Here is a 27,004-nt window from a genome sequence, read left to right as displayed (position 1 = left end):
GGGGTAGATTTAACCCACGAATCTATACTGGAAAGCAGCACTCACAGAAAAAGCAATTTCCACCTTTGCATTCCCAAGATGTAACAGAGCATTAAAGGTCAGGCCCATCCCATTCAACACATCCCACCTTTACCCACAGAGGAGGCAGGCAGAGTAGCTCAGACCAAGACCGGGAATAGCCAGGTAACAGAAAATGTTGCAACAAAGTCAAAGGCAATACCTCAGACGCTGAATCCATACCCTCCAAACTACTGGTCATACCCCTTCTAACACTGACACCAGAATATTTCTGCAACCAACAGCTCCTGTGGTGCAACAGGACTGTACAACCTTTGTTACTTGTTTGCATTAAAAAATGTTCAGTTGTCATATTTCCAGTCTACTGGCAGAAGAGGATTAAAGCTCAACTAGCAAGAAAACAGTGAGGGCTACTGGCAATTAGTGCTATTAGCACTGCACGTAGCCGTCCCTCTGGATGGCTTAGGAACAGATGTGCAGCAAGCTGACCCCTCAGCTGTTCATTTGTATGGTTAAACTGAATTTGCACCTGTGATACAAAATGAACTCAGGAACCAGAAGACTCCCAGTTAAGCACATTTGTTGCTTTGTACATAAAGGGACACTGTCAGGAGGCAACCAGTGTTCAAAGTTCTTAGTCTGGGCAGGGCTGAACAACTTTGGGCCTTCACTCAGCACCTGGCACATCATTTCAAACAGCAAGCGCTCACTGAGAACATAACCGCAGGCCAGACTGCAGGGAGGGCTGGCAGGTCAGAAATTTAACAGAAACTTACCCTAGAAATACTTTCTACTTTTCTCTGTACAGTACTAAGCATCATGAAGTTACCAGGAATTCAACTAGAGTGAGTCCTCATGCTTCTCTTTAGCTGCTTTGTCATTATGTCAAATTCACAGAAGAAAAGCAGAGACATCAGTGAGAATCAGGGAGACTGTGCCAAGGATGGGATTAATCATTTCACAACCAGTTTAGAAATATCCTGCAGCAGTTGTGCAAAACTTGGAACAGCTTTTCAGCAACTGTTTACAGTCTGGGTGCAAGCACCTGCACTACAGCTCCCTACAACTACTAAACCACTCTAGAGATCAGAAATTGTCCAGAAAGTGAGCATTTAAGCAGCCTTGTGACCAAGCCCACAATCATGAAGCTCACTCCACCATTCCATGGACTGCATTCCAGTTCTCAGCATGTACAACAGTACGTGCATGTCACATTGCAGTCATACCCACAAGATGGTGTTTTTGGAAAACAGTTTATTTGGGAATTACACAATATTTTAAATTCTCCAAAATACATCTTACTGGATCCCTACAAAAGAAATCTAAATAAGTACAACGATATGAAATTAAATTTGTTGCAACAGTTATTAAATATTTACTTCCACTAATATATACATACGAAATGCCACACAATGAGCTTCTTTACCCTTGGAATGTGTGCTGCCTTCCAGCAGTTATGCTCCATCTCCATATCCTCCAGTTCCACAACACGAAGACCCAGTATTAACACTTTGTACATCCTTTATTATAGGCAAAAATAAAGAGTTTGTTTTTGTTGGTTTTTTGGGGGGAGGGGGTTAGCAGAAATTAACCCTCTGCAATCTCACAGCTGTGGTAGCTTGTCTACTGGGGTATCAAACTTGAAGTCTGCTGGGAAAAGATCAGGAGCTCGAGGATAGATCAGCCTGTATGACTGTCTAATCGTAACATCAGCCACACCAGCAATATCTCCAATTTCTACAACAAAAAGCAGAGAAGTGATTAGTTTTTACTTTTGCCATTTGAATTGAAGAAACCAGCAAGCATAACTTATCAAGAGGCACTAGACACTTGCTTCATTTGCAACTCTCCCAAAAGCCTGCTAGAAATGGTTTTAACTGTGGTGATTAATATTTTGCATGTATAAGTCTGTCTTCTCATGTGCCACAGTTCAACTTAACCTATCAATCTTGGAATAACATCAATTTCAAATTGGCAGAGGGCTAAGAGTGCAAAAGTCATTAGAAACATCTACTGCAAGCTCTATATATGACCACTAATATTATAACAAATCATCATCAACTTCTGGATCTTCATTTTTATGCTTTGATGAAATATAAGCAAAAGCAAACAAAAAACTGAGTCACAGACAAAAAGTGATACCTTCAATTAAAGATTAAATACATTAACCTTAAAATGCACCAAGAAATAAGGCAGAGACACAGAGAACTGTCTAACAAGCCAAGGGAACACTTGTTTAAGATGCACAGAAACTTAAATTTATTCAAGATTTAGTCAAGTTAGGATTTAAACCTTGAACTGCATGAGAGCCTTCAGCATTGTCTGAGAACACTGGAACAGTGTGGAGCCGTGGTGTCCATGGCAGGCAGCTGTATTTTAACACTCACTCTTAAGAGATACAATCCCATAGCTCACAACGAGCAAGGATGAAGGCACTGAACTTCCTTGGCTCCAGATCACTCACAGGCCCAGGAAAGTACCAATATGATGGATGCTCCAGGGACATAAGCAGTTACAAATGCAGAACAAAACACCAGAACCTGACAGATAAAAGCTATTCTTTATCCAAAAGGAACTCTCCACTCAGAAACTGCTACATTTTTAACATTTCTGATCTGAACTGGACAACTCAGTGGAGCACTTGGATCTATTTCTCACATCAAGTTCTATCCCCTGCAGTCTTAGCACACTTCTTTCTCCAGGCATTGCTACCCTGTAGGCCTCATTCCCTTGAGCTCCAGGGGCTGATCCATGCTGCCCTGAGGCTCAAAAGCCCTGAACTCCTTACTGGCTCCCCAGGGGCTACCCTACCAGCAGGGAATCTGCTCCAGCTGATCCACAACAAACCCTGCAATGCCATATTTTCTGTCCTTACTACAGGCTCACAGTAAGTCAAGGACCATGTACTAATGCAGGTGATTTCCTGGCTGTAGGAGTGATTGAAGATTCAGTGTAATCCCAAAGCCCAAGTGCTCCCTGTAACTGCCCCCAAGTTTGCATTTGAAGTATTTTAGAGCCACAGAATGGACATGTGCAAATATTAGCATGGGTGAACTTAAATTATTATGGTCATTTGAATGCACTGGTCCACTGCATTCAAGAATCCAACTTCTAATACCAGAAGAAAATGAACTCGGTTTACACTGAGCATAGCCAACTACTCCACGTTCATTTTGGGGACTGGGAGACCCTGGTTTGGTCTTTGCTGTATGCAGTTAGAATGGAGCTTATCACTGTTTGCACAGACCTCATCCAAGTTTTACACTAACACTGAATTTTCTTTCAAGCAGGAAGCTTTTTTTTTTGACCAAAAAAGTCAAGTTTTACCTTTTTGTGTCCTTTTCTCTGAAGAAGCCTGTGATGCCATGTAAATTGCTGCAGCTGCTACAGAGATAGGGCTTCTTCCAGGAACCAAATCTAATTCCACAGCTTTACGGGCAATATGTGTTGCTGCCATTTGTACTTGTTTGGGAAGACCCAGATTAGAACAGAATCGTGACATGAAGTCTCCAGTTGTAATCAAATCCACACTGGTTTCCAGAGCTTTCAAAATAAGTTTAAAACACCGGCCTATTTCCTTCTTTGAAATCCTGGACACTGCACATATTTCTGAAGAAAGAGTATAAATTAAATTTTAGGCTTCACAGCATTCGCTCCCCCAAAATAATCAAACTTGATTCTCAATATATTAAGACCCACAAAGATGGCCAATGTCCTGAAGGCCACCATCACTAAATAAGCTCTGAATGTTTGTGAAACTTCAGTCAGTGCACATTTATCATAAGGAGCTAATTAATACAGCTCACTTAGTAAGGGAAATTTGGTACTCAATGCTAGAGAATTGTATCTCTGTCAGGGAAAAGTGGCACAAATTTACTGCAGAATTGCTGGTTCAAATTCAGTTAAGTTCAGTTACAACAGCCCCCCCATCCATCCTCTAATCAAAGCAATGCCTTTTAAATTTCACCAACACTCAAAGTAATTTGCAAATGCTAAAACCCCCATGCCCAAGAGCCTACTACACAAATATAACAAATTCCCACAGACCCTTCTGCCCACCCCTGAAAGGAGAGCTACAGCTGAGAACAACCCATTTGACAAAGTCCAGGAATAAGAAAACCAACCTCCTACAGTGACAGTAACTAAACCTTTACTTCACAGCAAAATTGAATCTGTATCACTGAAGACGTACCTTTAAATGTTCTTGGAACCCCCTCTTGCCTACAGGCTATGTAGAGACAAGCAGAGGCAATAGCATCATTACTTCTCCCCTTCAGGCTCTTTTGCTCATACACTTGCTTGAATAAATTATTTGTTCGATCCTTCAACACAAGAAGACAAAATTTAATTAACTCTATGCCATTTAATTAGCAGCAATATCAAAAATTCATGTGCTCATTATATTATGCTAACTAAGTCAATGCCAGAACAATTTAAGAAAGGGAGACATGAACTTACAACTATATTTCTAGGGAGGTTGATTCTGTCTGCCATGTTTGTAATTTCTTTAAAAGCATTCATCATCGCACGATCAGAGCTGCTCATAGTTCTGCGATTTTGGTACTTTGAATTCCCAAATTCATCAAAACTTGCTGCACCTGTGCCCTGAAAAGAAAAATTTGTATTGTCAATAACACATGCAACTTCCTGCTCACTTCAAGAGCAAACATCTTCCAGCTTTATACATTTTAATTCAAGGCAACAGTTCCAACAGTCTGCACAGAAACATCACTGAAAGCAACTCATTCAATTGAGCATTGTTCCACACAACAGGTTCTACACTTTGCACCAGTCTCAAATTGTGAATTGCTTTCCAAAGACCACAGATCACATGGGGCTTTTTCTTTCCTCATGTAACAATAGTTACAGAGTAAAAAAGAGTAAGGTAATATATAGCCAGTGTGTGCATCTCAATACTCCTGGCACCAATGCTGAGGTCCAAGATGATATTCTATGCAACTCCTGTGTGTCCTTTGGGCTGCATCTGTGGCAGACAAGTAAGCCAGAAAAACAATTTTATGGTCAGCTGGAGACCAGTTGTTACAATGATAACCACCAGAGTGAAGGCCTGGGCAAAGAGAACACCCAAACCAACAAACCAGTCAAACGCAACTTGATACCGTGCCTGTTAGAGGCTGCAAGCCTTAATCAGAAAATGGAAATATTTTGTATATTTTGACTTTATGGGAAAACCACAGGCCTCTTAAAAGAAAGGCTTGAGGCCTTCGGAGAATTAAGAGCCTCAAACTCAACCTGGCAACTTCAAAACAAGCTTCCAAGGTATACTTTTGTTTGTACCTTAAAAGTGATAATGCAGATTGCATACTTCTATTAAATATACGAATTTGCGCAGCCAAGAGGGTCTAAAATGTTTAAGGTTTTCAATTTGCCAGCAGTCCAAAACAAGTCTTTACCAAATTATGCCATGTCAGATTAGTGATAACTGATGACAACAACACATCTTGTAAGTTCAGAACAGCAATGTCTGTAATTTACATTGTCTACATGTATGTTTGCTGTCACAGTATGCAGGGCCCCCCCAGCTCTTTCAAGTGGAAAACACTTCTTCACAATTCCATTATGTGTAGAAACCTGGATTTCCTGAATCTGCAACATTTATTCCTTGCTGGTACCTTCAAACAATTTACCTGGGCAGGGCATCCAACTTTCACTGCAGACAGATTTAGTCATTTAAACAAGCCACTGCGGACACCAACTACTGCACTGTCATCTTGCCAAAAACCAGTAAACATAAAGCAGGTCTTGATCTGTGACTGACTGACAACCTGGCTAAGCACTTGCACAGAGTTCTCAAATTGAATATTCAGCAATGTATTGACATGTCCAGGCTGTACAAAGTGGGGTAAAGACAGAGTGAAGAAAGGATACAACACGCCCTGGCATCTCCTCCTTCTTCTGAGCTGCCCAGTTTCTTCTTTCCTGACCCATGTTCTTGGGACTGCCCTTCTATTTTAAGACATCTCTCTGAGGTGCACTTCTGCATTTTATACAGCTTCTCTGACTGACACTAATAACACTCGCTCTTGACCATTCACTTACACTGTTCCCCTTCCCATGCCCAAGGCCTCAATGACATCCCATTTCCATCAGCCCCAGTGGATCCCTCCCTGCTCACACACCTTGATTCACTGTGGCAACCGAGGACTTCGGCACAGAACCCTCCCTCCTCACAAGTCTCCCTAGCTCCTTCAACAGGTCTCTACAACAGATTCCAGAACCATTCTGGTTTTTTCCTACTACTTCAAACATCCTTTCACACAAAATAAGCACCCAGACATGATCCTGGCACCAACACAGAGGAGGTCTGCTCCAAAGAAAATCCTACTTCCTTGGCTGGATGAACACCTCCAACTCTTCAAAGGTTCCCAGTATGACAAAAAGGTAAAAAAAGAACAAGAATAAAGCACAACAAACTTCAGGCCAAGAAGAGCGATGCTAGGCCTTCCATTCAAAAATAATGCCAGAACTTCCCTTGGCCCGAAGTATACAGAAGTCTCAGGTCAAAAGGCTCCTTGCTGGCCATCACTCACACCCCTGTTCCCTGCAGTGTGTTACATTTGTGTTTATCATGGCCTCCTACACCAGTGCTATGCTTAAATGCTTCCAGGAACTGCATGAGCTCAAACTCTTGTAAATGCCAGAAGAGTGAGCACAAACAACAGCAAGTCCCCAGTCCTTGTCTAGTCAGGCTTCATGTCAGAGACTACTACCAGGAAATACTGCTCTGTCCTGGAGCCAGCAAGTATTCCCCTTCACCACAGGGACTTTCCCTGGTCCACAGATTAAGGAGAACCAAAAACATAAAAAAAAAAAACCAAAACAAAACAAAAAACCCCACATCTATTAGGTGCTGTAGAGTAAAACTAGACAAAGATTTTACTGTGCTGATATGAGCACTCTTCAAGAGCCATCACCAATATACAACTCAACTATCAAAGGGGTGGAAAACACTCTTCCACCTCAATTACTTACATAAACCACAGAAATTCTCCCTGCATTTGTTATTTAAATGCACCATCTAACTTTCCTTCTGGAGCTTTCAACCGAGGGACAATGCTTTGTTGATTTCAGCCCTTGACAACCATGATAGGAGCCCCTTTCCCTTCATGGAAAAAAACAGAAGCCACACAGTTTCAACTGAAATTAAATTGACTTTATGAATTGTGGATCAGTCTGATGGATCCTTTCTTTTTTGAATCATCAGCCCCTCATATCTTCTCATTGCTCATCAATGTAGCACTTCCAGATTCAGGCCATGCAGTTTGACAGCAGCCAGCTTCCTGATCAACCAAGGATAGGAATTCTATGCCAAGAGAGTGCATTAAATCTTTCTTCAATCTAAATTCTCTTGGAGTTGCAGTTACTACAGAAAGGAATCAATTAACTACCAAAGGTGACAAAAGATGTTTTCCACAAGATAGGAAACAAAACTTACAGTTTTCTTTCAGATTCATAGAAAAGAGTTCCCTATATCAAAGCGAAACTAAAAGCTGCTTGTTCCATTTTTTTTTTAATTTTATTTTATGTTAGAACTATCTGTAACATTCTGGCAATGAAGCCACAATTAACGTGAGACTTCACCATGCCTCCAATTGATCTGCATTGTAATCAGATCAACTGTAGCACACAGTATCTAATTTCAGAGTTACAGTTCTGTGCCAGTATCCTGAAGACCTGCCTGTGGAATTTAAACCACTTCCATCACAGCCAACTATACTATTCACTCTCCTCTTCACAGGCAAATTAATCTTTGTTCCAATGCAGGCTGCTGCTGCCTCAGACAGATGGGTTCCTTGAGCATTAAAACCAATTAGGAATTAATCCCTTTACACGGGCAGAGCAGCCTCTGCTGCTATCACATACAGACCACACACCCCCTTGCAGGAAGGGGCCCCAGAGCAGCACCTCCTGCCTTCCCAAAGGAAAGAGGGACAAACCACTCTGTGGAGCAGAACTGACCCTGTTCCTCTACTGTTACAAGGCAATACTGTTGTAACTGGTTCAGACTCCACTTCCACCTACATTCCCAGGAGTCGACAACAGATCTCTAACATGATGTGCTATGAGAATTATCAGTGTCCTCTCTTTCAGATTTCCCACAATATGGGTTGTGTTTTAGGGTTTTTTCTAGTGGGGGTCTTTTTGGGAGGGTGGAACAGGTTAGCTGTAAAGATTTTATTATCAGCAGTCCTACCTCAAGCAGAAAGAAATAGCCCTGGTCCTGTCCCATATGAAAGGCTAAATCTATCTCTGGCACACAAATACAGGGGTCCACTCCAGGCCATTCTAAGAGTAGTTGGTAACTGGGAAAATAATAACCTTACCTTGCTTCACTCTCTGGAATTCACAACAGTTGTTCTGTACCCTGTCAGATACTACTTACCCTTACATGCCTACACCAATTTCACCCTTGTTCAACCACTGTACATATCTAGGTCAATCCACATCCCAGCCTACTGCCAGCAGGGACTTCAGATGACTGCTTGAGAAATGTACTACTTCCTTGAGTTAGTTATTTTTGCTGCAAAATTCATGCCCTTTCTGCACTGACAGAAGATTTCTTCAGCATCTTCTGATAAAAGCCATTCTCCTCCTTGCAAATGACTGAAAAAAAAAAGCAGCCCTAGATACAGAGTTCACATCAATGAACTGACATCCCAGAGCCCCTGCTTACCAGCAAGACAAACACAGGAACTCTTGTACAGAAACATCCTGGTTTGTCAAAGGGACTCTCGATTTCCCACAGAAAATAATGCACCTCTTCTGCAATTCCTCCCTGTGCACATAAAGTATCCACAGTTGGACTGACTACCCCCTCTACATTCCCCAACACAATCTGCAGTTCCAGTACTTTTTACTTGGTTCTCCTCAGTTAAATCACGCCACACTAACAGCCCTGCATCTTGTCCTCATGGACTGGCACTCTGCTCCAACACGTTTGGTCATGCCCCTTCTGGGATGCTCTGGTTCACAGCAAAACTGTTTCATTAGTTGAATGTCCATCTCCAAAAATTTTTAGTTTTCATGGGCAAACAAACTTTTCATAAAGGTTCTTTGTGTCTTTAATTCTCTCACTAAGGCTGCCATCCCTCTTTATTCTAAATTAGAATCTGAACCAAAGGGAAGAGGGTTAACAGCACAAGTCACTGATCACCTGGACACAAAAATCTGTCTTTAGCTAAAATATCTTTTGTCTTTTCCAACACACAGATTCTAAAGGTGCTCCGGTCATTCTACTGACTGAATCAAACTGAGCTCTCGAAACAAACCTCGTATTTACACAGCCCCAAAATGAGGAACAATATGAACCTGGAGCAAACAGGCCATTTCTCCATCTGTCTATAAAGGTATATAGATCTTTATCACAGTTGACCAAATCAGCGACAGAAGTCCAAGCCCTCTGAACCGCAATCTTTCTGATCCTATGCAGGTGGCATTAAAATTCCAGTGACTTCTACAGGACTGCTTCACAGAGCCACTTAGCAGTGCCAATGTTTTTAATGGAGCAGTGCAGAAATCTGTTTGCCTGAATGGACTCCCAAAGCCACCTAAAATCCTAAAATGTGATAGGCAGCAAGGCTTGGAGTTGTCCAAACACAACCATCTACTTGGACAATTCCTCAGAGAGAAGGTTTCTTTTTCACTAATGGTGAAACATTAGCTGCCCATCAGTATTCTATGAAGAAGTTGTCTACTTCTTTACTTTGAAGAATTCTTGGATGAAAAGTATGTTGGACACTTCCCTACACATAGCCATACATATTTAGGCACTTCATCCTAGCAACATCACTGGGACAAAAACTTGTGAGAAATCCTGGTGTGCATGTAACACACAAAGCAGCAAAACATTTTTAATAGTTATTTATCAACAACTGCACCACTTTTCATGAAACATTCAGGAAATCCACAAAAATTTATTTGGATCTTGCAGTAAAAAATGAAGCAGAAAGTACAACAACTAAAACTTACCTGGGTCACTACTTCATTAAAGAGAATGCATTTGTGTGACTAGTCTTGCTTCCTCTCATGGGAAACAGCAAGATTATGATTGCACCACGAAATTTCAACCCAAATATAGATTGAATATTTTCCTCTGGGGCACTCACACCATGAAAGAATTCTACATTCAGTGCATTAACATCAGTTGGAAGAACGTGTACAACATGAGATCTCCAGGTCTCCAATATGAATCTGACACAGATTTTACTACAAAAAAACAGGCAGCACTAGGTATTGAGATCTCAAAATTAAGTATGTTATTTCAGAATCACCTCAAATACACTTGCTAAGTCAAAGTATACTTCTTTAAAAATTGAAACATCAGCTTTCCTATTTATAGCAACATATCAAAGGGTAGCAAGTAACCTCACAGTACTGCAATTTTTTTTTTTTTTTGCAAAGGTTAGCCCTTTCCTTCTATTCACAGGAAAGGACCACTGCTGAAACATGCAAGTTCAGTTCAGGCAAAATCTCTTCATAAATACATATGCTGAATAGTTTCTCTATGGACATACAATCTGGTACTTGGCATAAAAACACTCAAACTTAGTAAAATTTTGTATTTCCAGTGTTACCTTGCCAATCATTGTACTCAAGTCACCATCACTGAGCAAAGGATTCTGAGTATCCCCAACTCGAGATGGGTCTTTGGTTGCTTTGTCATTGCTGAATGTTCTCCACTCCGATCCCACATCTATGACGCGGTCACCTGAGAACACAGAAAGCAACACAAAGTCTGCGTTAACACACCACTTTAAAATACTGCGTGAAACATTATGTCAGACATCTGAGCTCTGCATTGTAAGAAGGCAGTCTGCTGGCATTCCCAAACACAACAGTAACTGGCAGGACAATGAACCAGAACATTCAGGACCTACAAGTTAAAGCAGTGGAAAAAAAACGCAATTAGAGCTGCACAGAAGGCATAAAAAACTAAAGAAATGCATCCAGAACACAGGAACTGTAATCTTTATGGATTACAGTTATCCATAAAGAGTATCATGGCATTTCCAATACACAAAAGGAACCAAAACCTCGATTTCAAGCTGAAGTCAGGACTGCCTATGGATTGTTCTCCATGAGTCAGGTGTAACTTAACAAGTTCTGTCACATTTGCCATGTGTTCATAGTGCACATGTAAATTATCTATCATGCACAAGCCCATTAAGCTACAGTAAATTACTTCTGTTGCATCATTTCCAGGTCCTTTGTACTCTCAATTTTGTACCTTCTAACCCACCATTGACATTTTGCAGATCAATTTTTGTTTTTGAAGGCAGATCTGACCCTGCCCAATTCCAAGATGCTTGACAGTATCAAGATAAAATATATATACTCAACTACTTCTTAAACACAATCAACCCTGCTATACCTGGAAGAGTTTCAGTACAGATTCAGAATAAACAGGAAAAGCACCACATTCTTTGAATGAAACAACTTTCCTTGCTGTCCTCTGTTAATCTCACATTCACCTAAACCTTTCCTACAGCAACTTATCAGTTTGAGAAATAATTCTCACCAACATTCTGATGCAGGCAAAAGCCCTACAGTAAACACAACAATAGACATTTAGGTGGGTAAAAAAGAAACACAAAAGAAAACACATAAACCCCAGCCCCAAAGCCACTGCTGGCAGCACAGTTCACTGTATTCACAGATCTGATAAAAGCTGTATCTCAAAGGTGTTGCCTCCAGAGCAATACTACAGAATTTTTAAGAATACAGGTACAGAAGAACACTTTTCTTAGTGCTCTGCAGTAAAGCAGAATACAGCTTTGTAGGATGTCAGAAGAAACTTCAGAATAATTGGCACCCTTCTTTGCTAAACCGAAGGAAAAATTCACCACCTTTATCAGTGTTTAAGTGTGTTGTGAAAGAAATGTCTGCAAAAACAAGTAGCATTGACTGCCTAATTTCCATTATGGAAGTTTTAGAATGAAACCACAGAGGCTGATTTAACCTGGTGAAAACAAACAAGATAGAAAAAAGCACTCTGCAAACAATGGTAATACAAGATCCGAAGCTGGAGAAAATGCAGAAGCTGTGGATAGAGTGGTGCAACTGCAGAATTACCCGGGGGATATAAGCGGAATCTATTCTGACAGAGTAACTCAATTTTTAACATAAAATTATGCAAGGAGAATGCCTGAAATTGAAAGCTGTGAATGAACCAAAAGAAATTGCTACAACAAAAAATAATAACTTTAAGTTAAAGGTATTCTCATCAGTATCTGTCAGACATGCTCATAGCTATGGCTCCACCTTTTTTTACTGGTCTAATAAAAGCCACAAGGGAGAAGAAAAAAAACAACTATTAAAAGCTACAGGGTTAAGGACAGAACGGATCTGTGCTGCCTTTTACTCTTTCTGCTATAAAGGTCAACCCCCACACCCTTGGCAAGCTTAAATTTGCAGACAGTGTGCTCCTCTGGCTCCTGGACTCTCTGTAAATATTTGATTCAGTAATGCTCCTTCTATGGCCTAGCAGTAACTTTACTTTTAGACAAACCCCCAATACTGTTTACAGCATCTAAAAAAAGCAAAATGTACTTAAAATTCTGGCATGGTATAAATAGAACACTGGGTACAGAGCAATGATGTAATATTTTTCCACACAAGTGGGAATGACCTAAATGACTCACTCAGGGATCTGCCTCTTGTAAGTTATGAACCATTCCTGCTCTAACAAAAAAGTTCTATATCACTGCCTGCTTTGGCAAACACTTTACAAACAGAAGATTGAGACTACTATTTCTGAGTAAGAAAAGATTAAGTAGAACAAATCACTGAATATAAAGCATTTGTGTAGTTAAGATGCAGTATGCAAATACCTTCATTTTGCCAAGAAATCTGCTGCTGCAGGAAAGAAGTTTTTCTGTATACTGTCAGTATCATTGAAAATACACGGAGGTCCTAGGCAGCACATTCCATCTTTCAAAAGGCTTTTATAAAAGTGTGACACAAGCTAGAAGTATTAATGAAAATGGAACAAATAAGCCCAAAGGTTTCCATAGATGGAAAATATATTCAGCTACAAGTACAATGGGTTGGATTACCGTGTTCAACAAGAAACAAAAACAAAACACAAAATGTGGCATTTACTATCTTTAATTCTTCAAAATACAAAAAACCACTTTGGAACTGTGATATTAGTACAGATGCAATTAAGCCCCACCCTAAGTGGTCAAAGCAAAAAACTTTAAAGCACTAAACTTAGTCTTACATGAGAGTATAAAAGCTCCCAATCAGTACACTATAAAGTTGTCTCTCTCACATTATTGTATTGTTTTGGGCAACTCTATAAAGCTGCAATAAGGATTGGAGTGGTCACATACTCCCTTCACTACTTCCTTTTGATGCAGTCCTTTTGAACAAAACAGCTTTACTAGATATAGTTACATTAGACACTCCTTTATTTAATTTTCCTCAAACAGATGAGTTCATCTTCTCAGCTTCCTCCTCTAAGTACATACAAATACAACAGTTTACAGGACCAAATCCTTGCGAAATGCATCTCCAGGCTGATATACTAAAGCACCTTTCTGAACAGATGAATTTTTCTCCATTGCTCCATTTCTTTTCATAAACTACTCTTCCAGTATCCAGTTTCTCTTTAAAATACAGTCTAACAGACTAACACATAGGCTGCAGTGCAAACACGGACTGCCAACTTCCCTGACTCAGGTTACCCATCGTCTGAAAAGCTCATTTAGTAAAATGGAGAAGTGCTACTCAGAACGGAAAACCTCAGGCCAAGGTTACTTTTCTCCACAACTGACAAATGCAAAGAGCATGTGCTACAGAAATGCAAAAGCAAACTCAGGTCAGACTGAAAAATAAAAATAGAATTTTCAGCAGTTTTCAAAAATTAGCTTGAAATATCTACACATCAAAATTTATGTAGGTTTACTCCTCACCTAAAAATGAAGTCATTTCTGAGAGGAAAATATTTTCAATCAACAAGTCCCGAATTTTCAGTTACATATTTACAGAGAATACCAGCTATTTTAACATTGCACTCCACTTGCAATAACTCATAAAACATATGTATTTTCTTCTCCTTCTGCGTTCTGCATTATCTGTTATAAGAAGACAATATAGCTTAAAATTCAAGATGTCTAACCAAAACAAGAAATATTCATGAGCATATCTAGTCTTGAAACAGTTCTGAGAAGGTACATTCATAAGCTCTTTTCAGAGGAGCTCTAATGTTAGCTGTACATTGCATTAAGTTCTGTGTATTATTAACTAATATTTTAATTTTAACATAAATACAGTATTAAAAGTTTGTTAGTAGAGAATGTATCATTCTTACAGTTAGTTAAGGAATCTGCTGCCATCTAGTGAGCACATATATCATAGTTTTAATTAAAAGCATTTTACAACACCAAATTTAAATATATATATATATATTAGGATTACCCTAAGTTTCAGTCAGCCCCTTATTAAGCAGGGTAATCAGGTGTTGCAACAAACTACAGTGAAAAAACTAAAGGAGCAGATTACAAGGTGGGGAGAATCATGAAGACATGAAACTGCACAGAGCCAGGCTGAACAGTCTGAGGTTAAGTTTCAGCTCTCAGCCTCTCCTAACTCCCAAATCACTTTTGCAACCTTCTGCTGGACTTGCTCCAGCAAGTCTCTCTCTTCCTGGTACAGACAAGGACAGAGTCAGACACAGTACTCCAGGTATCAACTCCACATTCTATTTATTAGCTTACGGACTGCCCCATACTTGAGTAGCACTCAACCTTTTTTTCTACTTTGCAGCTTTAGAACTTCTATTAAGGACCAAATGTATAAAATGTTACCAAAAAATAAACTCATGAGGAGGGAAAAAAATGAACACACAATTTTACAGTCCCAGCTTTTTCTACAAAATTTCCAGCCTTTTATAAGACAGTAGTATTCTTTGTAAAAGTTATCTTGTTTTCAATGAATTGTCAACACCACAAACACATCATCACAACCAGCAACACCAGTCTATTCACAACACAATTAAAATAACTAAAGCAGGCTTTCAGATGCTAAACAAACACAAAAACCCCACAAGCAAACAAAACAAAAAAGCCACAGATGATTTTTACTAGTTGCCAGACATCAACAGCATCGAACCAGTACCAAAAGGCAACTATGGATTGAAAAAGACAGTACAGAACCACAGGCAAATGACTGCTACAAGAACAAAGGCTCAGCAGCTCCTGCATATCAAAATGATGACAAATCTAAAAGGACTTACAGGCTTCCTAATCCATCAGCTTCCACAATAATTTTGGAGGAAGCAAATGAGAGTAGAAATGTTAAATGATCAGGTGGACAAGTCTGGCCAGCTGAAGTTACACCTCTCCAGGACTTGAGGCCTTTCAAAGTTTAACAGCTCAAGTACTTGTGAAGGATGCTCCAAACTACAGAATCTCAATTTAAAATGTTGTGTCTGATCTACCCTACATCACAAAATTAGAGACTCTTTTTCCATCAGAGGAGTTCAGATTGTTTTCAGTCCTTATTTGCCCAAATCACTTTGTCAGCTGGGTAAGGAAGCAAGTAAAGAACCATTCCCTAAATAGGATGATTTAAAATGTTACTGTTACTCTAGTAGAAAAACCTAGCTCTTCATCTAATGGAACTGCTAGTGGCTCCCAAACCCCTCTGGTTGCCAGCCAAGAATCCACCAACTAGAAAGCCCCCTCCACCCTCCAGGAAATTTCATGCTAAGAGCAGTGCTTATTTCAAAGCCTGACAAAGGATGCTAACTTTTAACATGTAAACTCTGTTTCCACTCTTACAAGCATTACTGCTGAACACCTAGAAGTATCACCCTTACCTTTAAAGCTGAAAAGGGTTAGAATTAAAACAGACTATTTGAAATGCTGGCTGAAAAAAGCAAGTAGGGTATTTTCTTCATATTATAAATTGCCTGTATTAAGTACCCATGAATGCTCATGCAAGAGCCAACTATTCAGAATGTCTTTAAGCATCAGTATCCTCTATAATTAGCTTTCCCCTGAATGCGAAGTCTTTTTGCAAGACCAACGTAGTAGTTTGGACACCAAGCATGTAAAAGCTGCTAATACACATTCGTATCTAAAGACTTTTGCCTACTATTTTAAGCTATACTTTGAATTAAGAATTCATATTGTAGTTTTAAAGATTGACAATACTTGCAGAAAGGAGTAAACCTGAACAAAACCCCAAGTACCAAAAGATTTTTCCCTGTGGATGTAACTGCCCTCTACTGGATCCAAGTCAGAAGTACTTAAGCACCTTCCCCACTTACAGGATACTACAAACAGCTGAAAAAAATGGTTTCTTTGGTTTTCAGAAAAAACAAGCAGCTATACAGAAGCAAGCAATCTTACCCCTAATGACAGACATCCTGAGTAATGAACTGGCCAGTTGGGAGGCAACTGTGAAACCCCCTCCTACTTGTTTATTGAGAAGAAAATATCTGCAGTATAGTCAAATCTTACCTATTCTTCATGGACCACACTTGAACTTACAATCTAACATTTCAATCTCAAACTTTTCAGAAGTATCAGCCAAACAACTACGCAGACAGAATTTTGCAACAACCTTACCCCGACCACAGGCTGTTGAATATTTTTCCCTAAATTTCTTCAACTGAACTCTCAGGTATACATAGAACACAGCATAAGTATCTGAATATTGGTCATAATCTGATTCAAAGCTTTAACAAGTTGATACGTGTCCAAGGATCCTCATCAGCTGGAGACAGACTTCTGCTTTTTTATCAAAGCCTACCCAAAAAAAGATCCATACAAGAGCACTGTTCCTCTCTCAGCCACACCTGCCTACCAAAGCAGAGTGCTAAGTTAGAGAAAATCACTTACTACATACTGAAAATAAATTCCTCGCTGCTTAACTCTGGCACACTAAGACAACATTTAATGAAGCTATATAGAAATTTAAGGAATGTCTTAGAAAGGTATTCCTAATACCTGAGATACTACACAGCAGTACATGCCACTGGACTGGTTCTTATCCTCCTCTGAAATTCACATCACCACCTTGCTACAACAAGAAAATTCAGTTCTTTGTCTTCCACTTTCACTCTGCTTTCTTCAGCCCCTTCTGGCATATCAGCTGATTCCCAGCCTTTTTTACTGCCTATAAGGTAGTAAACAAAATATTTACCTGTCAAGAAAGAGGATTTACTAGCCTTCTGTTCTTGAAGAACATGCTGTTCCCCCCACCAAGTCTGTCTGGAGAATGAGATATGGTGAACATTTTAAATTAACACAGTACTAAGTACTTCTCCAAGCCCTAAGAACTCTGCCCATGAACTCCCCCACCAGCCCAAGAACCCTTACTGTAGCACATAGCTTAGAATGAATGGAGAAAGGTAGGGATAATAAAATACAATTCTTGTGACAGCAAATAAACCTGGACAGAGTTGTAAAGTCTCAAATGCAGGTCAATCCAGGCTAATATCAAAATTCCATGGATAATTGTAATTTAGGTCTCCAAGTGCCTTTCATGCAAAAAGCAATTAGCAAAGGGAAAAGTTAACAAGTTGGAAATAATTACCATGAAAAGACAGAACACAAGCTAATCCACAAAAGGTAATACTGAAAGGTAGGTGAGAGTTTATACGAGACTGAAGCAGTATTTTGAAACAATAATACACTCAACACCAGTCTCAGTCATACTGACATTACAAGACTTAATACTGCACAGTAAAACACCAGTTTGCTCAGAACACGTGGAAAATACTGTGCAAAAAACCCCAGCGTACTAGATTTAACTTAAATTTCAATCTTACTGAGACTAAGAATAAAACCTACAAGTAGAAAACAACTCTGATTAAAAATCTCTCAAAAAATCCCTTTAAAACACAGTACTCACAGCATACAGCTCTGCCTAAAATATGGAATTCACTTGATAAAGAGATCAGCTCCCCCTTCTCCTAGCCTCCTGCTCCCCCAAAATTTTCTATTGCTTTACCCTTTCAACTGCAGACCTGATAAATACAAGATCATTTATTATAATAACAATACTGATTTAATCTCCTATTCCCTGAAAACTATCTATTCACCAGCTATTTTATCCTACAACACAGTTCTACAGATAATAAATTTACACTTTTTCCATAAATATGCAACTTCAGTACTTTACCATAGCAAGCAAGAAAAACATCAAATGCAAATACACTTAGTTAACTCAAAGACTATTAGCTCTGTCTACAGCTAAACTGCACACACACACACCAAAAAAAATAAATAAAAAAAAAAAAATCAGTGAAGTCACACCAGTATGTACATTACAGTAGTAAAGCAAGAGCACAAATTCAGCATTTACCATTCTGTCCCACATACACCAGCAGTGCTCTGCAGACACTAAAATCATAATATTTTTAAAGAAACCTGTAGCACTTCTTTGGCCACACAGTATATTGATTTTTGGGTGGGGGGCTTAACTGTTCTAAATGATCCCCTTCACTAAAAAAGATCTCAGTAACTTTTAGTCCACCCCAAAATATATTTTCAGTGGGCTCTGCTCACTTGTGATCATGACGCATGTAGGCCTTGAAACAAAACTTTTCTATGTAAAAACAAGAAATGAAACTGTTACTCTCCTAAGGGGAACATGTATCATCGAATCTGCAACAAATACAGAAAAGTTGCATTTGGAACACATCAAAACTAAATTTTGTATTCACTCCTTTAAAACATCCCTACTTCATAAGCATCTCCAAAAAACAGGCATCAAGAACTGGATCTGGTTTACACCTCCTCTAAATTTCTTATCAGATCAGGTGAGAAAATATTGAGTGCTCACACTTCTCTTTGGTCATGTGCTCTTCAATTATTCATCTTGATCCTATTTAACTGGTTTTCCAAATTACCTGCTGGATACCCTAGCTAAGGAATTGGACACATACAGGTAAGCTAAATAGCTGAAGGAATGTAACACAGAATGAGAACAATCAGCACAATGCTGTTAAAGCGTTTTGGTGACAAATCTACAAGAAATGCTAACTTAAAAAACATATTTTATTCTACCAGTAATGTTGGCTGTAAACTGCACTAAGACAATTACAAACACATTAAAAACTCAATTCAGCAACAGTTTCTATTAATATTCTAATGATCCTGCTCATTGAAAGTGCTAACAATTTGAACTAAAAAAATCACCAATGCTATTAATTCAGAAAAGCCAGAGGGATAAAACTCTTCAGGCAAGAGTACCTTGTAACAGAAAGTACATGAAGCGAGACTTCTGACAAATTCCAAGCTCCTAAAAATTACATTTATGAAGAAAAAGCTTTTCCTCTTCTCCTAATACCAGAACTATCTTAAAAGTTATGAACTGATCAAAACGGGCTTTTCTAAACTTTTGCTCAACTTCTATGACAACCCCACAAAGAGCTGAACATGCACCATGACACTTACTATCATATTTCAGTAGGAAACGCTGCTGTGGATATTTGAATTTTTAACCAGCAAGTTTATTCTGATTCACTGACCTTTATCAAAATTTATGCAATCTAAACCAGCCCTTCTTTTAACAAAGCAGATTTAACCCTTCCTTTAGGTTTTAAATGGTTTCATAATTTTAAAGGAAACTGGTACTCAAGTTTAACATTTACTTTAACAAGTTATGTTATTTTATTTTAGTTGCTTGGCTAAATTAGTACTACCTTTGCCACAAATTCCTTAACTTTCAGCTTTTTGTGAAAAATTTTAAGTTTAGCAAGGCAAAACAAAACCACCACAGTCTAGGAGAGAGGGATATAAACAATTTGAAACATTTAGCACCACTGGATGAATCACCCAAACATGCACCCTCAAGGAGGGTTTTTTTCTCATAATGGCATGCCTAACAAAAAATTAACAGAAATCAATGAAGTTTAAAGAATTATCATAATCCAAGTGTGGAAAGGTTCCCATGATAAAAGGAATAAAGACAATAAGGTGCACATAAGATGCTCATCCTAGAAAAGATACATAAAAATGTATATGCAGCAGGTTCTATGACAACTTCCTCTCTCTCATTCAAACAAAAAACAATGCCTAAAAGGCCCTTCATGTTAAATATTCCATTACACTTAGAAATACAGTTTAGTCTGTAGAACTGCTGCTACACAAACCAAGTAAAAGAGCTCCACAGAATTCCAGTCTCAAAAGCCTTGGGAGAGGTAATTAACAAACACAGGTGCTGGCAACCATATAAATCTAAATCCTTCAGGGCAGAAGATAACCTCTAGCTAATGGGAAACAGAGGTTGGTTGGGGTTTGGTTTTGTGTTGTGATTTTTTTTTTCTTGTAAGCAAGTTATTTCACAGAGCACTTTTATAACATTTCTTATACTTTCCTAAATGAAAGAAGAGTCATGATTAAAGACAGAATACTGGACAACACGATTACTCTAATTCATATTACAGCATATTTTAAATTCTCAGTCTTTAAAGAGAGTTTGATTCTTTTCATAGTGCAAGAAGTTACCAGAAAACAGGCTATTCAAAACAGTAAGCTTTTAGCCAACGGACCATCACAAAAAAACCCCTAAACACTACACCCCCCCCCCAAAAAAAACCTCACAAAACCAAACAAACACCACCAAATCTACCACCCACACTTGGGCATCAAGGGAGAGCAAACCTACACACAACATTCGGGTTATACGGCAATTTATAAAAATATGAATAACTACTTACCTACTACAAGCCCACACTCAGAACAAATCATATCACCAGCTCTGTAATCCTCCACTAAAATGGAATCTGGATGATTTGGGCAAGTCACTCTTGGCAGTACATCCAAACTAAGAAACAAATGAGAAGTATCAATCATTATTAAAAAAGCAGGCTGCGTATCAAAAAAAAAAGAGTTCCTTGCTGATAAGAATGCTTTAATAATACAGTATTTAATGACTTAAATTATAGAATATTAACGTAATTACCTGAGCTGCACTTTTAATTTAAATGCTGTAACACTACATTTGACAATCAAGACTTCACATCACCTTAAATTCCAATTTTATTGTAATGTATCCTATACCAAAACCACTTCAACTCAAAACATCAAGAATCTATGTAACAGACTTGATTAAACACAGCATAATTCACAAACTACTGCTAAATGAAGTCTCCCAAGAAGTCAGTGGTGATTTCTTCATTCCAAATGAGCATTTTCACTCCTTCTGATCAGAACAGTATTATTTACCAAGTCCTTAACTCTGGAAGTAGTGCACATACAACATGTATGTTTAGAAAACTCTCAGCTCAAACACTAGTTTATTTTCAACTATTTGAAGAATAAATCCCATTTTTAATTAAGCAATTCATTAACTGTGAGATCTTAACAAAAAATAATCAGCTCATAAGGCAATTATATGACAACAAGTTCTGATAACAGGGATCTGTCTCTTTCACACCCATGGATCTTCAACAATTACAACTTCCCATAAAGCACTAGCATTACTCACTACAACAACTTTTAGTTACTGACCAAAATAACAAAAAATTGTTTCTAACCAAATGTTTTAAAAGTAAATACCTCATACTAGCAACTGTTCAGTAATTCTACTAAGACCAATTATTTCAGAAATGGAGTAATATGTGTTTACAACTGGGATCCATGTATTCCACAAAGCCATTCCGCTCAAGCTAAAAAGCACAGAGTACAGGAGTTGATCACAAAAAATTTATCACAGCTTCTCACTAACCCCCATCTGATTAAACCAAAAAACAACTTGCAGTCCTTTTAATTGTAAAAAATTTCCAAGTAAAATTATTCTGAGTTCCCCCATTTTCCACTATTATTTCAACCTAATCTATACATTCCATCTTAAGTTTTTAGATATTTCTGATGAGTGTAAATACAAACAACCCAAACACTTCAATCCACTGTTCACAAAAAATATCTACAACTTGAAACCAAAACTGAAAATCAACATCACTATTCATATTAAAATCTCCAGAAAGCACATGTCAACACAAGATCTTCAGATGTAAATTATATTCAAAATGCTACCTTAAAGCTCTTTAAACTACTTTCCTCCTCTCTATTCCCAGCCAGTAGTTTCATATGACAACACTGTTGACAAAGCATTCACAATCACCTGACATTTGGCATTACACAAAAGGCTAGCGACACACTAAGCAAAAGAAAAAAAAAAAAAAAAATCCAGACACCTCAAAGAATACCAGTGGTGTTTTGTTTCAGACTTTACCTTCATAAAACATTGCAAAAATTTGTCTTCCCATCCCAATTTTACCTCGGTTTATCTAGACATATATACCGTACTCCTTGCAATGGGTTCAATTTACTAAGCCACCTACACCGAAGGAAAATGCATGGCACGTGTGTAAAGGCCCATCTCAGCAAATAACTCCCGAGTTGCAGCAAGACTACTAGGAAGCACTTCCTAGATCCTAGGACAGGTTTAGCAGGAGTTAAGAGTCACTCCAGCCGACTTCGTGGGCCTTTCTTCGTTCCTGACTAGAAAGAAAAACTCGATACGTCTCCAGGAGAAAAGAATTCAGAGCCCGAAACTGGTCACAAACTGGTGCCGGTACGGATTTAGGGCGGGAGGCTAAAAGCAGTTTCCAAGGCCCGATAAGGCGGAGCCAGGCCGGGGAGCTGCACCTCAGCTCGAGGCGGTGCAGAGCAGGAGGGACCCGGGGGGCCGCGCCAGGCGGTGCCCGCCCGAGGGACACGGTGGGACGAGCTCGGTACCGCCCCAGGCCCAGGCCGGAGCCGCGCTCGGGGAAAGAACCGGGCCGGGTCACCGTTCGCACCGCGCTGTGGCTAACGAGGAGTCCCGCACTCAGGTCATAAATGCCCCAAAAACCTCGGCGTCCCCTGAGAGCGCTGCCCAGCAAAAGCAGCACGAAGACGCAAAGACGGCGAGCTCGGCCCCTTAGAGGCCGCTCAGCCGGGGGCCTCCCGGCACAGCCCAAACAGGCGCGGGCTCCCCAAAGTCCGGCCTCCCGCCGCACCAGGAGCGGCGCACGGAGCGGCCCCGACAGACCGGGCACCAGAGCGGAGCCGGTGCGCCGGGCACCGCGAGAGCCGCGCTAAACCGGCAGCACCGGGGCCAGGAAAGAGCGCCGATGGCCGCCGGTCCGTCCCCGGCCGGCAGTGGGGGCAACGCGGCCATTTTCTGCCTGTGCCGCGGACGGGAGCGGTGTGGGAGCCGCTCCCGCTCCTCCCTTGGTCCCCTGCGCCCGGGCCGCCCCCGTACCGGCTGGTGGACGCCATCTCGGCGACGCTGCAGCAGTGCCGGAGCCTGCGGGGCGGCGCGGCCCGGGTTGTTAAATGCTGAGAGGGGCGGGCGGCGCCGCGAGCGCTCCTACGGGTGCCGCGAAGGGGCGGGAGCAGGGGCGGGCGCACGGCGGCGTTGTGCGGCTGCGGGCCCGAGCCGAGGCCCTGTCCCGGCGGGCAGCGCCAGCTGTGGGGCAGCGGCTGGAACCATCGGCCCAGGCAGCAGCCCACAGAGCCCCTGCACAAAGCCCACCGTGCCGTCCCCGGGCCGTGACTCCGGTTCAGCTGCTCTTGTGCACACTCCAGCAGTTTCCTGAATTCCCACAGAAAACAAGTGTAAGCAAAACTGTCCCAAGCTTGCACAAACGTATATGGGGTACCACATGTCCTTGGCTCTGAAACTAAGCAGAGACCAATTCCCTGAAAGGGGAAGGAGAAAAAAAAGTTTAGTTCCTGCTTGCTGCCATCGCCTGCTACAGCTGTTGTGGTTTGGCACTGTGCTGGCGGAATGACGAGAAAAACGCGGCGCTTCTCTGGGCGGGCCCCGCAGGTGTCGGGCGGCCTGTGTCCCAGGGAAGGCCGTGCAAGCAGGCCCTGCCCAAACGCTCGGGCTCACTCAAGCAGACGCAAAGCCCGCTGGTTTGTGCAGGCTTTCCTTGCTACCCCGCACACAGCTGCACGGTGTGAGCAGCTCCCCTTGTGTCTCTCCCACTCGCATCCACCTTAGCAGCAAACATCGGGCCAAAGAGGAGGGGAAACCACAGAAACTATTGCAAGACCAAAGCCCTCTAGCACTGGACTCGAGTCCCGGCTTTCACTCCACAAGAGATTAGCCGTATGCAAAATTAGTCTGTACAATGAGTAGCAACAACAGGTTTTCGAGCCCAAGCTATAAAACGGGGGGGGGGAGGGAAGTATTCCTTTAGTATGAGTCTACCCTCGCTGAAAGAGAAGGGACAGGAGTGTCTATAGATCTTTGAAAGTGCCATTATTTCAATGCTTCAAAGTGATCAGTATTGAAGTCTCTCAACAGTTATAAATTTGCTATCTATTTATTAATCATATACACAGGACTTTTCACACCAGTTAAGCCCATGTCTCCACTATATAAAAAGAATATTTTTCAATTTACCAGCTCAAAGGAAGAAATTCCCTGCAGTTGAAAAGTTCTCTAATACTTGCTAATATTGAGTCAAATTAATTATCACACAATCTCCAAACACTTCTTTACTAACTGAAGTACTGTGTGCTGGTTGAAAATGGGCTAGTTTAAACTTGAAAACAAATTTCTTAGGATAAAAAAATACAAACCTTTTGGAATATAAGAAAGCTGAACTATTAGAGACTAGAGATGCTGAGATACAAATTTAAAACTTTTTTTCCACTTCCAATGATTTTTTTCAGAAATGCTCAGTAAACCCAAATAATGAAAGAGTAATGAAAAATCACTGTAACTGGCGGTGTAATACAGTACGTGATACTAAGTTTCTCCATAACCTCAAAATGCGTATGGGGCAGTGACTGCAGCAGATGTGCCCCATCACCACAATGAGTACCTTCAAGCTTTCCAGGTTTGTCTTGGTTTCTTCTATATTCTGTTCTACAAACAAGATGTTCTGCTGCCAATCACTGTCAGCCCTCCTAACCCTATTCTCATTAAGTTAGAATTGAAAGAATTTAATTTTCACCACAGAAGGACAGTAATTCTCAGGAATGTTGCAAAAATACAATAGATGATATATCATGACTTCTTTCTTCCTTGTCTGCAGCAATTTTTCAAGCACTTTTTCCACAAGCAGCCGACAAAAAGTGGTTGATGTGGCAGATGGAAATATCACTATTAACAGTCTCTGTCAACAACAGATCATTTTAATACTACACAAAGTTTACCTTGCTGTCCCCAGCTGTTCTTTCCCATCACTGTAGTTACAACAATAATCCTAGTTTAAAACTTGCTTAATTGGTCATTCTGGAGTTTCTTAAAATTTCACACCAAGTATCTCATGCTGCTTACTGTCAGTAATAAAAGTGTGTAATTAAATTGCAATTCTTACATTCCTAATACTACCAACATCATTTCAACAATAATGCAATGGGATATTCAGATGCCTTTGCAAACACAATGAATAGTACATTAATGAAAACAAATCACTGGTTCTTACTTGTATGTCTAAAGGACCTTTGCAATGGTTTGTTGATTTATTGTGCAGTTCAATAGCCTGTTGCAATCTCTTAGTTCCTGCAACACCACAGCTCCCGAGTGCAACTTGCAACAGATTTTAAACTCCTTGTAAAACAGAGTGTAGGTTTCACAGAAACTTAGTGTCTAAAAAAATAGTTTATACTGGAATTTAATGTAGGAATTTCAAATTTAAATTAATGCTGAAATTTCAGCTAAGTCATTTTAATTGCTGAATTGATTCTTCTACACAAAGATTACACACCACTTTAAAAATACCAGCCAACCATCTTCTGATGAGATTTGGGGAATGACAGTGCAAGACAGCTACAAAGACTATGGAAGTCCCAGCTACTGAACTCCCACAAGCCCAGACCCAAGAAGGATTAATGAAAAAAACTAGCAGCTCCTCTCCCAGTCCCGTTTCTATACCTTTTTTTAGGTCCTGGCCATGGTCACAGTCTAATGGAATTCAGTTAAGAGCCAAGCTATGCAATCACAGAATGAGTAAAACACTGGCAAAACAAGTTACTGAATTTGTTCAGGCTTTGCACCGTAAGAGCTGTATCGTTGTTTAAGCCCAGCTGGCAACTAAGCATCCCCCAGCTGCTCACTCACCCACCACCCCCAACTGGTGGAATGGGGAGAAGAATCAAAAACAGTTTAAAAATTGAAACAAAGTAAAAATGAATACCAGTAGTAAATAAGTAAATAATAATAATGATAACAAAAAGGATTAAAAAAAAGAAAAACAACACAGTTGCTTACCACCCACTGACTGATGCCAGATGCCATCCCTGAACCCCGACTGGCTCCCCCTTCCTGTTAACTCCCCAGCTGATACACTGGGCCTGTCATTCGATGGTGTGAATATCCCTTTGGCCGGTTTGGGTCACTTGTCCCAGCTATGCTCCCTCACAGCTTTTTTCATTTTTTGCACCTCCTCACTGGCAGAGCAGGAGACACAAAAAAAGTCCTTGATTTATGATAAATGCAACTTAGCAACAACCAAAAAAATCAGTGAGTTATCAACATTATTCCCACACTGAATCCAAAACACAGCACTGTACTAGGTATTGAGAAGAAAATTAACTCTATCCCCTCAGAAACCAGGACAGCCTGTGAGAAGAACATAGAAAGATCATGGAGGACAAAGCACACAGCCTTAAAAAGTCGCCTGCCTGGAAACCCATCTACAGATTAAAAGATTGCAGAAAGAAGTGAAAAAGGTGGCAGCTAGAAAGGAATTCTCCATATTGACTTCTTTTGAAACAATTCCTTTATCTACTGTGCTTGAAATCAAGCTAGTTGAGCTCCATAGAACAGCATTAGGCTCACCTCCATGGACCCCTAGATCTAAAGAGTTTGAAGTAAGTGTGCTGTGAAATTGCCGGTGTTGTAACATGGAAAGAAAAAGAATGACGCAATTAATTATGTCACTGTACATCTGATTGTAAAGGAGCCTCTAAAGCAAAGTCTTCTATAGTTTGCTTTGTAGATTCATCCATGTAATAAATACATAGGTAGACATAAGTAAATAGAATTCCTATTCTAGATG

At 40.2% G+C, this 27,004-nt stretch overlaps 1 protein-coding gene across 3 annotated transcripts; it reads right to left on the bottom strand.

Annotated features, from left to right (window-relative positions):
- Positions 1-1,252: 1,252 nt before the first annotated feature.
- Positions 1,253-23,355, bottom strand: GTF2B (general transcription factor IIB). Of its 3 annotated transcripts, none has more exons than XM_032117742.1 (7): positions 22,343-23,039; positions 20,717-20,823; positions 10,614-10,747; positions 4,477-4,623; positions 4,211-4,340; positions 3,346-3,627; positions 1,253-1,755 (listed from the first exon to the last, which is right to left on the bottom strand). In XM_032117742.1, exons 1-7 carry the CDS (start codon positions 22,378-22,380, stop codon positions 1,622-1,624), a joined length of 972 nt encoding a protein of 323 aa, XP_031973633.1. In that variant the 5' UTR covers positions 22,381-23,039; the 3' UTR covers positions 1,253-1,621. The 3 variants fall into 3 exon arrangements, with proteins under 3 accessions (XP_031973633.1, XP_031973634.1, XP_031973635.1); XM_032117743.1 differs by lacking the exon at positions 22,343-23,039 and adding an exon at positions 23,248-23,355 and having other exon boundaries at positions 1,522-1,755; XM_032117744.1 differs by lacking the exon at positions 22,343-23,039 and adding an exon at positions 22,234-22,255 and having other exon boundaries at positions 1,522-1,755.
- Positions 23,356-27,004: the final 3,649 nt, after the last annotated feature.

Source organism: Corvus moneduloides, chromosome 9 (assembly GCF_009650955.1).
Source record: "Corvus moneduloides isolate bCorMon1 chromosome 9, bCorMon1.pri, whole genome shotgun sequence".
Lineage (NCBI taxonomy): Eukaryota > Metazoa > Chordata > Aves > Passeriformes > Corvidae > Corvus > Corvus moneduloides.
Note: the sequence above shows the minus strand (reverse complement) of the source record. Positions and strands in the feature narration are given on the sequence as shown.

What these genes read in the sequence shown, in the direction of transcription:
- GTF2B (XM_032117742.1), bottom strand. Translation starts at nt 22,380, where the DNA reads ATGGGCCTTTACACACGTGCCATGCATTTTCCTTCGGT. An exon ending in TGAGTGTGGGCTTGTAGTAG is followed by an intron (nt 10,748 to 20,716) that starts GTAAGTAGTTAT and finishes CTGTGTTCTCAG; the next exon opens with GTGACCGCGTCATAGATGTG. An exon ending in TGAGTACAATGATTGGCAAG is followed by an intron (nt 4,624 to 10,613) that starts GTAACACTGGAA and finishes TTTTCTTTTCAG; the next exon opens with GGCACAGGTGCAGCAAGTTT.